General features: G+C 54.8%; 2 protein-coding genes across 2 annotated transcripts; both read right to left on the bottom strand.

Moving 5' to 3' along the window:
• Window positions 1-9,775: 9,775 nt before the first annotated feature.
• Window positions 9,776-10,993, bottom strand: LOC149521863 (putative G protein-coupled receptor 33). Its single transcript, XM_089772643.1, has one exon. The coding sequence runs from the start codon at window positions 10,991-10,993 to the stop codon at window positions 9,959-9,961; it is 1,035 nt and encodes a 344-aa protein (XP_089628769.1). The 3' UTR covers window positions 9,776-9,958.
• Window positions 10,994-14,133: 3,140 nt separating this feature from the next.
• LOC149521862 (putative G protein-coupled receptor 33) lies at window positions 14,134-15,418 on the bottom strand. Its single transcript, XM_089772668.1, has one exon. It carries the CDS (start codon window positions 15,413-15,415, stop codon window positions 14,378-14,380), a length of 1,038 nt encoding a protein of 345 aa, XP_089628794.1. The 5' UTR covers window positions 15,416-15,418; the 3' UTR covers window positions 14,134-14,377.
• Between the last annotated feature and the right edge of the window lie 2,556 nt (window positions 15,419-17,974).

Genomic DNA, 17,974 nt, shown 5'->3' with positions numbered 1-17,974 from the left:
GGTCTCCCATGTTGTTATTTTTGCTTTTTGCTCAACCAAGTTTGCCATGTTCAGGATTTTTGTGGAAAGTATCTGGAAAACCCCAGGCTCTGCAGAGCTGCAACCTCAGCCTGGTTTTAAGCCGCTGAGCCAGCTGCTGTGGCTTTTGTTGCTAAAACGGCATCTGAACCGTGGCTTCCATCTGTGGTCGGCGTTGCCTGAGCTGGCTGCTGGCATGCGTGCAAGCAAGATCCAGAAATAACAAAGCGTGGCCCGGACCAGGCAGCAGCTGGAAGGGGCGGCGGCTTTCTCTGTAACACTTGTTGTGGCGTGAGAAGGAACCAAAAGCAAGAAGAGACGGGAACTCACAAGAACAGGCCTACTTCTGTGGCCAGCAGCGTCAGCGTCCGCAGAGATGGTGCTCCCAGCCCCTGGCTTCATCCACGAGTCGCACGAGGATTGTTCCCCGCAAAGTCCCCAGGATATCAATGGATCTGGGCTTATTTCAGCCATGGATGGAAGATTCTAACCCTCGTGCCGGTCCGGAGGGGCCCAGCCCCTCGAGGCTCTGGAAAGAGAAGGCAAATGAACAGACCCCCACGTTGAGAATTTTGCACTGCCAGCCAGCGCCATGGGGATGAAACCGACCGACGGGGATGGGTTTCAAATCCTATGCATTTCGCAAAGCAATGGAAGGGCCAAGTGAGCTGGAAAACCAGGTGCCAAGTTTGCCCTGTGAATTTAGTGAGCACCCAGCCTTGTGGGAACTGGCCAGAGGACTCCTGCTGCTAATCGGCACCTGCCAGCCTGAGCTGTGCAAACAGGAGAGAGCAGAGGCGATGTTCTGAACATGGATGTAGCCATGTGGGACTGTCCTGCCTGGGGTGCAGGTGCCCATGATTCGGCAAACGCCTGCGCCAAAATGAGCAACACCAGAAAGGAAAAGTCTTGCGGCAAACAGAAGTTTTTCCTGCTCCAGACAGATCAGCAACTGCAAGTGCTGGTCCTCAGGGTGGTTAACCCACAGCACTGCCCTCGTCTGCATACCAGGTACCGTTAACCCCTGGAACTCCCCACAACTGGATACCAGGCACAATTAACCCCTGACACTGCCTGTGACTGGATACCAGGTGCGGTTAACCCCTGGAACTCCCCACAACTGGATACCAGGCACAATTAAACCCTGACACTGCCTGTGACTGGATACCAGGTGCGGTTAACCCCTGGAACTCCCCACAACTGGATACCAGGCACAATTAACCCCTGACACTGCCTGTGACTGGATACCAGGTGCGGTTAACCCCTGGAACTCCCCACAACTGGATACCAGGCACAATTAAACCCTGACACTGCCTGTGACTGGATACCAGGTACCGTTAACCCCTGGAACTCTCCACAACTGGTTACCAGGCGCAGATAACCCAAGACACTGCCCACAACTGGATACTGGGGATGATTAATCCCTAGCACTGCCCACTTCTGGCTATCAGGGACGGTTAACCTCTGGCACTCTCCACAATTGGATTCCAGGTGTGGTTAATCCCTGGCACTCCCTGCTACTGCATATGGGAGATGGTTAACCTCTGGTACTCCCCGCGACTGGATACTTGGTGTGGTTAACCCATGGGACCCTCCACCACTGGATTCGAGCAGAGTTGGCCCAAGGGTCTCTGTACGAGGGTGCCTGCTACCTTAGCGCCACCTTGTGGACAGAGGCCACTCGCAGGGCCTACCTCACAGCTGGCACTCGCGCTGCCAGTCTGGCAGCTGGCTAGGGACAAGAGGCCAGAGAAGGGGGGAAGAGAAGGGGGGAATTGTGCACCAGGTTGGACACAGACCCAGGCAGAGGACATGGCCTGCCTCGGATCTGGACGATAGGCTGGCTCAGGGGGTGGGAATGGGCTGTGGGGCTGGTCCCCGCTAAGGGTCACCACGACCAGGGGAGCCTCCGCACACGCCAGTGTCCAGAAGAACAGAGGCTGAGAACCAGGTGGGAACAAGTGGCCGACCGACAGTCTCCTCACCTGCAGTCCCAGCCCCCGGAGGTCCAGCCCTCCCCTCCCCTGCCCGGATCCTGGCAAAGAAGAAAACCCAGAGCTGGGAACGGACTTCCCCTCCCCCTGCACTGCCTTGGGGTCGACAGCGTTGTCAGGGCAGGGCCGAGAAGGGAGGGACCCCAGAAGCTGGAGAAGGGGGCAGACAGGGGTACAGGGACCCTCGTGCCCCCGCCAAGGAAGATCAGTGTCTCCTTTGCCACCACAAGACAGAACCCAAGCAGCCGGGCTGCCAGACCCTCTCCCTTGCTCTAACCCATAGACCCCACTGTCCTCACAGAACTGGGTCAGAACCCAGGAGTCCTGCCCCCGGGTTCTCCCTGCTGGGATCTAGACTGCTCGGCCTCTTAGATCCCTGCCAGGAGCCTGCGTCCGGTTCCAATGCCCCCAGTCCCGGGGGCAGCGATAGACCAGGGAGGGGGCAGGAACGAGCCACAGGAATGATGAAGCTGTGGGAGACCTGCTGTACGTGCTGCCCATGCTTACAGGGGCATGTAGTGTGTGGGCGCTGCCTGGCCAGCCTGCCAGGTTTAACTAGGCCCTGGCAGAGGGGATGAAAGCACCCCTGACCCTTTGGGTACCTCCGATGGGCTTTTGGCACCTGCCCACAGCCTCTTCCAGACTGGTGTGGGCAGGGGAGCATCCAGCTGCCCGAGTCTGTGGTTGCAACGGTCCCAGGGCACCCATGCTTCTCGCCGGCCCCATAACAAAGCGTGTGCTTGGCCTGGTGTCCTGCCTTGGAGCGACTCTTCAGTCCCCCGGCTGCATCACATGCATCAGGATGGGCAATGCCTGGGTCATGACCAGGGTTGGCCAGCACTTGGGGACTAAAGGTTAACTTTGTCCCTGTGCCTAGCCAGGTAGTGGACAGCCAATAGAAATGAAGGTAGGAATTGCAAACCGAGACACGGGAATTTTGGGTTTTTCCCTCCTTTCTCTCTGAGCGGCTCTCTAGATAGATGCTGAGGGAGACAGAAGACATGTCTCTCTCCAAGAAAAAGACTCGTCATAACGTATAAATTAGGTTAAGTCTAGATAAATCTGTCAGGGTTTAGTGTTTTCTGGTTTGGGAATTTGGATCTGATGTCTGTGCTGTTAGGAATTGGTTTTCCTCTCTTTTGTGACCAAGTCCTGAGCCCATGGGGGTCCCCCGCCCAAAGTATATAAAGTGGTGGCTCTTACCATTCCAACTATCCTTGCAATTCTGATATTATTTTGATATTAAAAGTTCTTTCTTTATTTTAATTTAACCTGGGATTGGTTCATTTCTGTGTCCTGGAGACTCTGTCTGTGGATATCTGCATGCCCCTGGCTAGGAACAGCAACCGCAGTCTGCAGGGTGTGTTTTCTCTTTTCTTTTTCAAGCTCTTTGGGGAAAGGAGGTTGGGATGCCCCTGGGGTTGGGTTCAAGTGTCCACCCCTGGTTGTGGGTTCAAAAGCACTTAATGGTGGCAGCGGATTCCCCAAAGTCCGGGTATTAGGATTGTGCGGGGATGTTTTGTACCAAAGCCTGTGGAGATCAGGTTGGGGGGTGTTTCTGGGGCCCCCACTTCTGCATTCATTGTGCCAGAGTAAGGAACAGCCCTGAGAGCCTGTCAGACCCCCGCCTGGTTCCACATCCAATGGGGCCAGTCTCAGCCCCTCTGGAACGTCCGTCTGCAGCCCAGTCCCAGGCTCGCTGAGCAATCTGTCCCACAAGGCCCAGCACAGCGCCCGTCTGGTGGGCTCCAGCCCCTCTGGGATCCCTCCATTTGCCCCTGCCCTGGAATTTTTCAGGGCTCCCTCCCTGGGAGTGAGGCCTTCGTCCTCTCAGGTCCTATCCAGCCTCTGCCCTCCTGGGGGCCAGTAACCGAGTTCGGTTCCCTCTTTTCAAGTTCATCCAAAGTCCCCATAGGGGGGTGGAATCCAGGTCCCCCCACTGCACCAAACCCCAGCCCAGGGCCCTATAGACCTCAGCCACCTGCCTTGTCCCATTCAACACACCCAGTCGTGGCTACAATCCCCTGGATCCACAGCATGTTCGTCAGCTGGGACCCGCATCACACCATCCCCAGCAGCACTGCTCTGTCCAAGGTCCTGTTGCTTCCAGCCACACCCCTCCATCTCCAGCGAGAAACCCTCCTGTGCTCTGCACTGCAGTGCCTTTTATATGGGCCTGCTTGGCCCCCATTGGCTGCTCTCTGCAGCTCTCCCATTGGCTGCTTCTCTCACAGCCACTTGAGGCAGCTTGGAGGATCCTTTTCCTTGAGCTTTTCTGAGGCAAAGCTATGAGACCTCTAGCAAGAAATCTCAGGGCCTAGTCTACCCAGCCACACACAGAAATGGGGTGTAATTGGGCTAGACCGTAAGGCCATAAAGAGGTCCTCCAGGAGGCTAGAGAGGACCTGGAGTAACCGGCCAATCAGGAGCCGGGGAGGATTATATGAGAATCTGCAGGCTCAGGTCTTCTCAGTTGCAGCCCAGACCTGAAGGGAGATGGTCAAAAGGGCTGGTGGAACCAGGCACAGCTCGGAGTGGGGAGCTGCCGGGTCACTGTCTCCAGGAGGAGAAGCCCTGGAGTCTCCGCTCTCCTCCTCAGAGGCGAAAGAGATGGAACCTGGACTGGAGTCGGACACTCGGCGGAGGGCACCGGACCAGGCCCCTGTTAGAGATGCACCCTGGCAGGCGGCTGCGAACACCCCCGCGGCGTGGGACTCGGACGGAGGGGTGAACAGCCGTAAGGCTTTTTTAAGACTCCCGCTGATTGAAGCAGGGCTGGAGCCCGCCTGCGGCCGAGTGGGGGTGATCCTGGGAGGGGAGTGCCCCCCCATCACACACTCCTACAGACACTGGCTCTGGGAAGAGAAGCGTTTTATTTCCCTTTGGCCTGAGACCCAGGGTATGTCTACACTACCCTCCTAGTTCGAACTAGGAGGGTAATGTATGCATACCGCACTTGCTAATGAAGCCCGGGATTTGAATTTCCCGGGCTTCATTAGCATAAGCGGGGAGCCGCCATTTTTAAATCCCCGCTGCTTCGAACCCCGTGTAGCGCGGCTACACGGGGCTCGAACTAGGTAGTTCGGACTAGGGTGCCTATTCCGAACTACCGGTACACCTCGTTTCACGAGGAGTACCGGTAGTTCGGAATAGGACCCTAGTCCGAACTACCTAGTTCGAGCCCCGTGTAGCCGCGCTACACGGGGTTCGAAGCAGCGGGGATTTAAAAATGGCGGCTCCCCGCTTATGCTAATGAAGCCCGGGAAATTCAAATCCCGGGCTTCATTAGCAAGTGCGGTATGCATACATTACCCCGCTAGTTCGAACTAGCGGGGTAGTGTAGACATACCCCTAGAGTGCTACATGGCTCCCCCGTGTGGACACGGTCTGAGACTGAGGGACTCCAGCGCTGTGGCTTAACACAGAGACAATGAAGTGGGATTTGATCCCTGTCTGTCAGCACCGCCGCAGGGGGCTGGCCTGTTACATGCTCCGCCCCATCTGCTCTGTAAGATCCTGGCTTCCACCTTCCCTGCTTTGATCCCCCAGATGCTTGACCAGCACCTAGCGGATTCAGACCCCAGGAGAGGAGGGGCCTGCTGGTTTCCTTTCATGGGGGCAGAGGGGAGTCCCACAACCTGGAGAGATCCCCAGCTCACAACACAGGATGATCCACCAATGATGCAACTCCAAGGCAAGGACTGGGGAACCTAGTGGTTAGAGCAGAAGAGGAGGGAGGTTGAGAATCAAGACTGAGATTGAGCGTTATAAATAGGGAATTTCTCATCTATAAAGTCACCCTCTGACATCAGTCCAGCCCTCTGCATTGCATCCCATAGGTTAATCCTACAAATATCCTGTGTCAGGAAGACCTGCGGCTTCACCTCAGTAATCCCCTCTGGCAGGGAGCCCCACCTGTGAACTCCAGAGGCGGGGAGTCCCGCAGGTTAACCCTGACACTAGCACATGTCTGGTAGCAGGGCTAATGGGAACGCAGAGCCAGTGTGGAGAGACATCTGGGGAGAGAGTATTTGTCCAGCAGAGAGGCCAGGTGCCCCCCATCCTCCCATGTGCTCACTTCACTCCCTTTATCTTTCAATCTTCACACCTTGCACCCGGCTGCTGTCGGACCCAGAGAATGCAAACCACGAATGGAAACAATAATGAACCATCCACCACGGCTGGAAATCCCCCAGTGGCTAGCCAGCGCATAAAGCAAAACTGAGGCTGCAGCACGGCCCAGCCGGACTCCTTAGCCTGGGTGGGCTCAGATGGCTCTGTCACCTGCCACCTCTCTGAGGGAGCCACGTGGCCAAAGAGACTGGGGCTCTGGCCTGGTTCCTAAGGGCGGCCGTGTCCTTCACCAGCAAAGCAAAGGAATGTCTCAATTCCGGATGAGGCCTCTCTCCGTTCTTCAGCTTCCAAAAGAGAATCACTCGGAACCCCGCTGTTTCTAGAACTTCCCCATATCTAGATGTAGAATCATTTCAATAAAGCATTTCAATGTTAAAAGGAAAATGTACGTTTGCCTTTTTATTTTCCAAAACAACCGGAATGAGTAAGGACCCAAGTGACGCCGGGTAAGTCTCCTAGCTGATCGTATTTAGCAAATCAGAACTTTTACATTGGTACCCTACATGACACATCTGGTACATTTCCCTGCAACTGCTAAATATTGGCATGCAAAAGATTAGAAATGGCCCCCCATATTCCATACAGTGGCACAGTTACTAGCTCAGATGTTACCATGTCACTAGCCTGAAGTGTTCACAGGCTGTTGATTTCTGCAGAGCTGCCCTGCTTTCTCCTGGGCACACCTTGGAATAATTGTTCATTAGTACTGCTTGTTTCCGCAGCTTTGGGAGCCTCAGTCTTAACCCAGGACCCTGCCACACCAGGGCACTGTACAAACATGCTAAAAATATAGTCCCTGTCCCAGAGAGTTCACAATCTAAGCAGAAATAATGAATACAGAACTGGGTTGGGATGCAGTTGATCTGGGATTGTTCCTAGTTCTCCCACTTTTGAGTGACTTTGGCCAAGCGATTTCCCTGATCTCTGCCTCAGTTTCCCCACGTGCAAAAACTGGGTTACTGCCACTAATCACCTTGGTAAAATTCATTCAGCTCTACAGATGACAAGCACTAGAGAAAAACTAGTTGTAGTTACAATAATACCCAGGCTCTTATCTAATATATTACACCTACTGGATTTTCAACCATTTGGAAATCTAGAACCACATTTAACCTTCTAGCCACCAATCTGGAACTGGCTGGATTCTATGTGAACACAACTCTAGACTCCAGTGATGTCCTGGATCCAGTCAGGGATCTAACACCCAAGGACTTGGAGTTTGAACACGAGAGACTTAGAATAAATGAGATTCCAGAGCCAGCTAGTGATGGCGAACCCAAGCAATTCAGCTTAGAACACAGTGAGAGCTCTGGTGCCAGTTAAAGGTGCCACTGATGACTGTCTGAGATCAGAAATACTGATAGATCTAGAAGCCAGGGGAATCTGGAGAGAGCTGTGAATTTAGAAGCCAGGAACCATCAGGGCTTATGAACAGTAAGACACCTGGAACCCAACAGGTGGAATGAGGAGTAACGGTAGTTCGAACTAGGAAGCCTAGTTCGAACTACCTAGTTCGTGCCCCATGTAGCCTCGCTGCACGGAGTTCGAATCAGCGGGGTTTTAAAAATGGTGGCGCCCCGCTTATGCAAATGAAGCCTGGGAAATTCAAATCCCGGGCTTCATTTGCAAGTGCGGTATGCCTACATTACCCTTCTAGTTCGAATTAGCAGGGTAGTGTAGACATACCCTTTGTTCTCAGTGGCACCAGATCAGTAGCCTTGTCCAGCATCGTGTTTGCCTTAGGTCTCCCACAGTGTTCTAACCCCCTGTTGACACTAGAACGCTTCAATTCACAAGGGGTAAGAGAAGCCGACAGGAGCGTTTGCTTCCATCCACCTCCAGTTGTGGGGACAGCACTGAAGGTCAAATTAAGGTACGTCGACTCCTGCTACTCAATTAACAAAGATGGAGTGGTGTTTCCTGAGTCGACATTTTAGGTAAGTACAGAGAAGGCCTGAGTCTGCCAAAAGCCTCTACATAAATAAATGGCAAAGATTTGCCCATGTAGCTGTGCGTATTTTTCTGGTTTTTCCTAAAGTCTTTGAGAAAAATTACACCCTGGAGCCACCAAAATTTGTTACGAGAAGCCCTGTTCTAGACTGATTACTGCCCTAGAACAGTTACTGCTCTAGACCAATTACCACCCTAGACCGATAACTGCTCTACGGTTCCAGGTGGTGGAGACCCCAGTGCCAATTCCTCATCCTGCTTCTCCCATCTGGAGCAACGTCTCTGCAAACTGACACTTGGAGCGAAGGGCTGGCCGACCGTGGTCCAGAGGGCGTCACGAGCCAGCAAACTCACTGGTGCTGCAAGGAACTCAGAAGTCCTACATCAGAGGTGTAGTGAGGGAGAGTGGGAGGAGCGGGCAGTTGTCCCCGGGTGCCGGACTGGGATGGGAGCAGAGCAGCTGGGAGGAGCTGGCCACGTGCTGCCTCCCTGAACACTCTGCGAGCCGAGGCAGCTGAGCTGCAGCCACTTTAAAATTCAGATTAACTTACCCTTCTGGTTCCTCTGGTTCCTGGCTCTGCGGGAGGGGGATTTGGTTGGGCTGCACACATCCCGCCTCTCCCCACAGCCTCAGCAGCCTCCCTGGCTGACCCAGGACCAGCCCCTTTGCAGATCCCAGCAAGCAGGAGGCCAGCGACACTGTGGGACCCAGCTCGGCCTGCAGCCACGTGTGTGGACATGTCCTGCCACCTGCTTCCCAAAGAGACTTCCGGGCCCATCTCACCACAGCAGGGGTTGCGCAAGACCAGTGTCATCGCAAAAGTGGGAGTGGGGGGGGGGGGTTCTAGCAGGGTTGACCCTCCGCCTGTGCTGGAGGTGTCACAGCAAGAGCTACAGCGCTCCCCGGCCACCGCCAAGGCACAGCCCAGGAGTTCTGGCTCCAACCCAGTGTCCCCTGGAAGCCGGGCTTCTCCAGAGAGATTCCAACACTGCCCCACAGCGAGGTTTATGTTTCTCCTGGTGGTGCACATGCCCTGGCGCATGTCGCAAAATGTATTCCGCACATGGACGAGAACAATCTGCACATGGCTGGATAATATGAGAGGGAATGTTGCTCCAAGCCCTGCCTTGCTCTGACCACTCTGCCAATTTTTCACACCCAACTGCGGCATGAATTTTGTTTCCTGGGACGCGTCACCACCATATGGGGATTGCAGCAAACTCTCTGGCTAAACGTGGCGACAAGGGGTGAGGGTGGGGACAAGTTGTTCTGAGTGGGGGAGGGGGCTCAGGGCTGGGGCAAAGAGTTTCAAACCAGTTCCAGAGTGTGAGGTTCTGGCACGTCCCAGGAATCGAGAACCCAAGCGACTCTACCAGGCTGTGACACAGAATGAAAGTTGGAATCCTTGGGGGATCTGCCCGCAGTGATGTATCCGGAATACAGGAGAGCTATACAGTTCAAAAGCATTTTGACATCTAAAACAACTTGCGGTCCTAGAGTCAGTTTAATATAGAACTCACAGGAGCATAAAGAGTTTTAAACTACTTATGCAGATGGCCGAAAACCATTCTAGAACCAAACAGGAATCCAGAACCTTCAGGACACTAAGGGGGTAAGGATACGCCAACGTGCCTAGAACACAAGACTGTTTAGAGCCTGCTATAAATCTATAGCCAGTCAGAAATCTAGTTGAGATTGGTCCTGCGTTGAGCAGGCGGCTGGACTTGATGACCTCCTAAGGTCTATTCCAGCTCTCTGATTTATTGTTCTAATCTAGACCCTAAGGAATGATTGCAATACCTAGAACCCCATAAAGCTAAGGTCAGCAGGTGTCTAGAACTTGCCCAGCCCCAAGTTTTTTCTATACTTCCATGCAGTCAGTTTCTCGCTGGGTCCTCCCATGGGAATGAGGCCCCAACCCATCGCTGTCGAGATCCTCGTAAAATGCTGCTCTGACCAGAGAGATCAGGGATGCTCTGAAGACCTGCTGGAACGTCTGCCCCACAAAGAGGTAGAGGATGGGCGTGAAGCAGATGTTGGCACAGAACATGATGACACAAATGAGCTGGAAGGTGGCAGTTAATGACTTGGGCCCCTCAATGAAGAGCATCAGGCCATAGTAGAGGTGGTAGGGCAGCCAGCCGAAGACGAAGGACACCACTGCTGCCACCATGACTTTGAAGGGCTTCCCGCTGCGGGCCAGTCCCTTCTCCTTCATTGTCAGGCCCATCCGGACATAGCATCCTGCAATGACGCAGAGGGGCAGAAGGAAACCCAGCAGGAGCCGGCTCATGAACAGCACGAGGTACATGTGCTCCTTCCAGGCATCTCCAGCCTGGTCTCCAGTGCCAGTGTAATAATTTGTGCAAGTGACTCTGCCGTTCCCCAACAATCTGGTCTCCTGGAAAGCCAGATAGGGAGCACTGAGGGCTAAGGAGACCAGCCACGCCCCTGCAACCAGCTTCTTGGCCTCGTGCACGGTGCGGTGATGCTGGGACCAGACAGGGTGGCAGGTGAAGGTGTAGCGGTCCAGGCTGATGAGGGTGAGGAGGAAGACTGAAGAAAACATGCCAAGTTGGATGCAGGAACTGATGAGTTTGCACATGGCTGTGCCGAGGACCCAGTGGAAACCCATCAGGATGTAGATGATGAAGAAGGGGATCAGCAGGGTGAAGAGGAGAGAACAGGAGACCAGGTGGAGGAACCAGAGCGTGGTCACCGTCCTCTTCATCTTCCACCCCAACACCCACAGGTACAGACCGTTCCCCACAAGACCCACCAGGACAGTGGGGAACAGAAGCCCGGCTGAGGCCAGCTGAACATCCTTCGTGGGTACGGGGGACTGGCTCGAATTTGTCCAGGTTACAGGTGGGAGGGTCCCATTGCCTTGTTCCATCATGCTCTGGGGAGAGTCACAAGAGGGATTAGACAGGGAAAAAGAAGATGAGACAGGAGCGTGGAAAAAGAGGTTGGGAGAAATAACAGAGCAGACAAGGAATGCACCAGGACACCCAGTATCTGGGCTGTCAGTCCCAATTTCTGGGCAGAGCCAGTGGAACTCACCGCCACAAGATAGTGCTACGGCCAACAGGGGGAGCTTTATGCTTTAGTAGTGTGCAAGGAGGGAGGAGACAGTGGTAGAACAGGTCAGCGCTAAGAACGTCATGTGACTGTGACGGGGCGGGGACAGGCTGACTCAGAAGGATGGGGAATGGGATGCAGGGCCCTTCCACACCAGAGGGCGCTGGATCTGTCTCCAGTGAGGAGACACAAGTGGCAGTGGGGGAGGACTAGGTTGGATATTAGGAAAAACTCTTTCCCTAGGAGGACGGTGAAGCACTGGGCTGGGTTCCCTAGGGAGGGGATGGAATCTCCAGCCCTCAAGATTTTAAAGTCTCGGCTTGACAAAGCCCTGGCCGGGTTGATTTAGTTGGGATTGGTCCTGCCTAGGGCAGGGGGCTGGACTTGATGACCTGCTGAGGTCTCTTCCAGCTCTATGGTTCTATAAATCCAAGACTCACTGGCCCAGGCAGGTGGGAATTGGCCGTGGTAACGTCCTGAGTGCTGGAGCTGGTACCCATGGAACTCCCTGCAGCAACAGGAAAACATCCATTTGTCCCACACCCCGTCCCTTGGGCTCCTCTGCCTGCTGCTGCTGCACGCTGACTTCTGAGAATAGACAGGAGGCTTCCCTCCCCACTTCTCACACAGGAAGCCTCAATACACTGAGCTATTTCTAGTCCTCAGTGGTGCTGCGAGCCGTGCAGTAAATCGGACCTTGGGGTTCTCTTGCATGGCATCCCCACAGCCTGTAAGGTTGGTCTCCCTTATATGGGGCAGAATTGTCTAATGGTTAGAGGGCCTGGCAGCCAGGACTCCCAGGTTCCAACCTTACCTCTGGGAAGGGGCGGAGGCGGCAGGTCAGAAATCCTAGGTAGTGGGAGAATTTGCTGAAATGTGAGACACTGTCACTCACACAACACACATCTCACTTGCAAACTCTGACTCCCAGGCCCAATGATAAGTCCACTGAATGCCAGTGGCAGGGAGTTCCACGAGTTAACCCCCAAAAGCGCTAGTGCATAGGAGTTCCACAGGTTAACCCATGCTGAACACTAGTGGCAGGAAGTTCCACACCTTAACCCCACTGAGCACCACTGGCTGGGAGTCCCAAGACTAACCCCACTGAAAGCCAGTGGTAAGGAATCCCAGAGACTAACCCCGCTGAAAGCCAGTGGCAGGGAGTTCCACAGACTGATCTTGCTGCAAGCTAGTGGCAAGGAATCCCACTGGTTTCCCCTGACAACAGCAAAAAACCACAGATCCTAGGAGGCCTTCTCATGGAAATTCCCCTTTACACCCAACCAGGGGCCCTCTGTCCTTTTCTCAACTCACCAGGGTAGCAAGCTGCGGACCCACGGAGCCAGCGCAGAGAGAGCCTCTGATGGGGTGTGTTTGCCCAGCAAAGCATCCGAGAGTCTGTCCCCTGCCTGTGTGGTGAGTTCACTCCCCTTTGCTCTGTGTCTTCTACACACTCCGCCCCCAGCTGCTGTGCAAACCATAAACAGAAAAGAACACCGGACAGTCTGACACAAACCACCACGCAAGCAACAGCCACTGTTTCCAAACACGTGAGACAGGGCCCCAGGGGGGCAGCCTGGGACCGTGGGTATGTTGGGCCCCCTGCCTCTCCAGCCTGAGCTGGCTTCCCAGGCTTTGCTAGTGACCAGCAGCAAACCCCCGCAGTCCCTGCGGTCACTCAGAGTCCCAGGCAGCGCTGGGGAGTAGAGAGTTTGAGTGAGTCTGGGCAGTCGTTATTTCGCAATAGCCGGAGTGTGGACGCCCTGGTGCTGCAGTTTCAAAATAACGAGTTTGAAATGAGCCTCCTTCCCTGAGGAGAGCTAGAGAACAGATTTCGATGTGATGGGCTCGTGGATGTTCCACTTATGCCTTCGAAAGAAGGGGGCTTGTTCCGAAATAACTCCTATGGTTCCTGGCTCTGTGGGAGGGGGATTTGGTTGGGCTGCACACATCCCGCCTCTCCCCACAGCCTCAGCAGTCTCCCTGGCTAACCTAGGACCAGCCCCATTGCAGATCCCAGCAAGCAGGCGGCCAGCGACACTGTGGGACCCAGCTCGGCCTGCAGCCGTGTGTGTGGACGTATCCCTCCGCCTGCTTCCCAAAGAGACTTCTGGGCCCATCTCGCCGCAGCAGGGGGTTGCACAAGACCAGTGTCATTGCAAAAGTGGAAGTGGGGGGGTCCTTACAGAGTTCACCCTCCACCTGTGCTGGAGGTGTCACAGCAAGAGCTACAGCGCTCCCCGGCCACCGCCAAGGCACAGCCCAGGAGTTCTGGCTCCAACCCAGTGTCCCCTGGAAGCCGGGCTTCTCCAGAGAGATTCCAACACTGCCCCACAGCGAGGTTTGTGTTTCTCCTGGTGGTGCACATGCCCCGGCGCACATTGCAAAATGTATTCCGCACATGGATGGGAACAATCTGCACATGGCTGGATAATATGAGAGGGAATGTTGCTCCAAGCCCTGCCTTGCTCTGACCACTCTGCCAATTTTTCACACCCAACTGCGGCATGAATTTTGTTTCCTGGGATGCGTCACCACCATATGGGGATTGCAGCAAACTCTCTGGCTAAACGTGGCGACAAGGGGTGAGGGTGGGGACAAGTTGTTCTGAGTGGGGGAGGGGGCTCAGGGCTGGGGCAAAGAGTTTCAAACCAGTTCCAGAGTGTGAGGTTCTGGCACGTCCCAGGAATCGAGAACCCAAGCGACTCTACCAGGCTGTGACACAGAATGAAAGTTGGAATCCTTGGGGGATCTGCCCGCAGTGATGTATCCGGAATACAGGAGAGCTATACAGTTCAAAAGCATTTTGACATCTAAAACAACTTGCGGTCCTAGAGTCAGTTTAATATAGAACTCACAGGAGCATAAAGAGTTTAAAACTGCTTATGCAGATGGCCGAAATCCATTCTAGAACCAAACAGGAATCCAGAACCTTCAGGACACTAAGGGGGTAAGGATATGCCAACGTGCCTAGAACACAAGACTGTTTAGAGCCTGCTATAAATCTATAGCCAGTCAGAAATCTAGTTGAGATTGGTCCTGCGTTGAGCAGGCGGCTGGACTTGATGACCTCCTAAGGTCTATTCCAGCTCTCTGATTTATTGTTCTAATCTAGACCCTAAGGAATGATTGCAATACCTAGAACCCCATAAAGCTAAGGTCAGCAGGTGTCTAGAACTTGCCCAGCCCCAAGTTTTTTCTATACTTCCATGCAGTCAGTTTCTCGCTGGGTCCTCCCATGGGAATGAGGCCCCAACCCATCGCGGTCGAGATCCTCGTAAAACGCTGCTCTGACCAGAGAGATCAGGGATGCCCTGAGGACCTGCTGGAACGTCTGCCCCACAAAGAGGTAGAGGACGGGCGTGAAGCAGACGTTGGCACAGAACATGATGACACAAATGAGCTGGAAGGTGGCAGTTAATGACTTGGGCCCCTCAATGAAGAGCATCAGGCCGTAGTAGAGGTGGTAGGGCAGCCAGCCGAAGACGAAGGACACCACCGCTGCCACCATGACTTTGAAGGGCTTCCCGCTCCTGGCCAGTCCCTTCTCCTTCATTGTCAGGCCCATCCGGACGTAGCATCCTGCAATGACGCAGAGGGGCAGAAGGAAGCCCAGCAGGAGCCGGCTCATGAACAGCACGAGGTACATGTGCTCCTTCCAGGCATCTCCACCCTGGTCTCCAGTGCCAGTGTAATAATTTGTACAAGCAACTCTGCCATCCCCCAACATGCTGGTCTCCTGGAAAGCCAGATAGGGAGCACTGAGGGCCAAGGAGACCAGCCACGCCCCTGCAACCAGCTTCTTGGCCTCGTGCACGGTGCGGTGATGCTGGGACCAGACAGGGTGGCAGGTGAAGGTGTAGCGGTCCAGGCTGATGAGGGTGAGGAGGAAGACTGAAGAAAACATGCCAAGTTGGATGCAGGCACTGATGAGTTTGCACATGGCCGTGCCGAGGACCCAGTGGAAACCCATCAGGATGTAGATGATGAAGAAGGGGATCAGCAGGGTGAAGAGGAGAGAACAGGAGACCAGGTGGAGGAACCAGAGCGTGGTCACCGTCCTCTTCATCTTCCACCCCAGCACCCACAGGTACAGACCGTTCCCCACAAGACCCACCAGGACAGTGGGGAACAGAAGCCCGGCTGAGGCCAGCTGAACATCCTTCGTGGGTACGGGGGACTGGCTAGAATTTGTCCAGGTTACAGGTGGGAGGGTCCCGTTGCCTTGTTCCATCATGCTCTGGGGAGAGTCACAAGAGGGATTAGACAGGGAAACAGAAGATGAGACAGGAGCGTGGAAAAAGAGGTTGGGAGAAATAACAGAGCAGACAAGGAATGCACCAGGACACCCAGTATCTGGGCTGTCAGTCCCAATTTCTGGGCAGAGCCAGTGGAACTCACCGCCACAAGATAGTGCTACGGCCAACAGGGGGAGCTTTATGCTATAGTAGTGTGCAAGGAGGGAGGAGACAGTGGTAGAACAGGTCAGCACTAAGAATGTCATGTGACTGTGACGGGGCGGGGACAGGCTGACTCAGAAGGATGGGGAATGGGATGCAGGGCCCTTCCGCACCAGAGGGCGCTGGATCTGTCTCCAGTGAGGAGACACAAGTGGCAGTGGGGGAGGACTAGGTTGGATATTAGGAAAAACTCTTTCCCTAGGAGGACGGTGAAGCACTGGGCTGGTTTCCCTAGGGAGGGGATGGAATCTCCAGCCCTCAAGATTTTAAAGTCTCGGCTTGACAAAGCCCTGGCCGGGTTGATTTAGTTGGGATTGGTCCTGCCTAGGGCAGGGGGCTGGACTTGATGACCTGCTGAGGTCTCTTCCAGCTCTATGGTTCTATGAATCCAAGACTCACTGGCCCAAGCAGGTGGGAATTGGCCGTGGTAACGCCCTGAGTGCTGGAGCTGGTACCCATGGAACTCCCTGCAGCAACAGGAAAACATCCATTTGTCCCACACCCCGTCCCTTGGGCTCCTCTGCCTGCTGCTGCTGCACGCTGACTTCTGAGAATAGACAGGAGGCTTCCCTCCCCACTTCTCACACAGGAAGCCTCAATACACTGAGCTGTTTCTAGTCCTCAGTGGTGCTGCGAGCCGTGCAGTAAATCGGACCTTGGGGTTCTCTTGCATGGCATCCCCACAGCCTGTAAGGTTGGTCTCCCTTATATGGGGCAGAATTGTCTAATGGTTAGAGGGCCTGGCAGCCAGGACTCCCAGGTTCCAACCTTACCTCTGGGAAGGGGCGGAGGCGGCAGGTCAGAAATCCTAGGTAGTGGGAGAATTTGCTGAAATGTGAGACACTGTCACTCACACAACACACATCTCACTTGCAAACTCTGACTCCCAGGCCCAATGATAAGTCCACTGAATGCCAGTGGCAGGGAGTTCCACGAGTTAACCCCCAAAAGCGCTAGTGCATAGGAGTTCCACAGGTTAACCCATGCTGAACACTAGTGGCAGGAAGTTCCACACCTTAACCCCACTGAGCACCACTGGCAGGGAGTCCCAAGACTAACCCCACTGAAAGCCAGTGGTAAGGAATCCCAGAGACTAACCCCGCTGAAAGCCAGTGGCAGGGAGTTCCACAGACTGATCTTGCTGCAAGCTAGTGGCAAGGAATCCCACTGGTTTCCCCTGACAACAGCAAAAAACCACAGATCCTAGGAGGCCTTATCATGGAAATTCCCCTTTACACCCAACCAGGGGCCCTCTGTCCTTTTCTCAACTCACCAGGGTAGCAAGCTGCAGACCCACGGAGCCAGCGCAGAGAGAGCCTCTGATGGGGTGTGTTTGCCCAGCAAAGCATCCGAGAGTCTGTCCCCTGCCTGTGTGGTGAGTTCACTCCCCTTTGCTCTGTGTCTTCTACACACTCCGCCCCCAGCTGCTGTGCAAACCATAAACAGAAATGAACACCGGACAGTCTGACACAAACCACCACGCAAGCAACAGCCACTGTTTCCAAACGCGTGAGACAGGGCCCCAGGGGGGCAGCCTGGGACCGTGGGTATGCTGGGCCCCCTGCCTCTCCAGCCTGAGCTGGCTTCCCAGGCTTTGCTAGTGACCAGCAGCAAACCCCCGCAGGCCCTGCGGTCACTCAGAGTCCCAGGCAGCGCTGGGGAGTAGAGAGTTTGAGTGAGTCTGGGCAGTCGTTATTTCGCAATAGCCGGAGTGTGGACGCCCTGGTGCTGCTGTTTCAAAATAACGAGTTTGAAATGAGCCTCCTTCCCTGAGGAGAGCTAGAGAACAGATTTCGATGTGATGGGCTCGTGGATGTTCCACTTATGCCTTCGAAAGAAGGGGGCTTGTTCCGAAATAACTCCTATGGTTCCTGGCTCTGCGGGAGGGGGATTTGGTTGGGCTGCACACATCCCGCCTCTCCCCACAGCCTCAGCAGCCTCCCTGGCTGATCTAGGACCAGCCCCTTTGCAGATCCCAGCAAGCAGGCGGCCAGCGACACTGTGGGACCCAGCTCGGCCTGCAGCCGTGCGTGTGGACGTATCCCTCTGCCTGCTTCCCAAAGAGACTTCCGGGCCCATCTCGCCGCAGCAGGGGGTTGCACAAGACCAGTGTCATTGCAAAAGTGGAAGTGGGGGGGTCCTTACAGAGTTCACCCTCCACCTGTGCTGGAGGTGTCACAGCAAGAGCTACAGCGCTCCCCGGCCACCGCCAAGGCACAGCCCAGGAGTTCTGGCTCCAACCCAGTGTCCCCTGGAAGCCGGGCTTCTCCAGAGAGATTCCAACACTGCCCCACAGCGAGGTTTGTGTTTCTCCTGGTGGTGCACATGCCCCGGCG

The sequence above is a fragment of the Pelodiscus sinensis genome, chromosome 22, assembly GCF_052426305.1.
Source record: "Pelodiscus sinensis isolate ZL-2025 chromosome 22, ASM5242630v1, whole genome shotgun sequence".
NCBI classification, from domain to species: Eukaryota; Metazoa; Chordata; order Testudines; family Trionychidae; genus Pelodiscus; species Pelodiscus sinensis.
The sequence above is the reverse complement of the archived record's forward strand: the minus strand, read 5'-3'. Positions and strand labels throughout refer to the sequence as shown.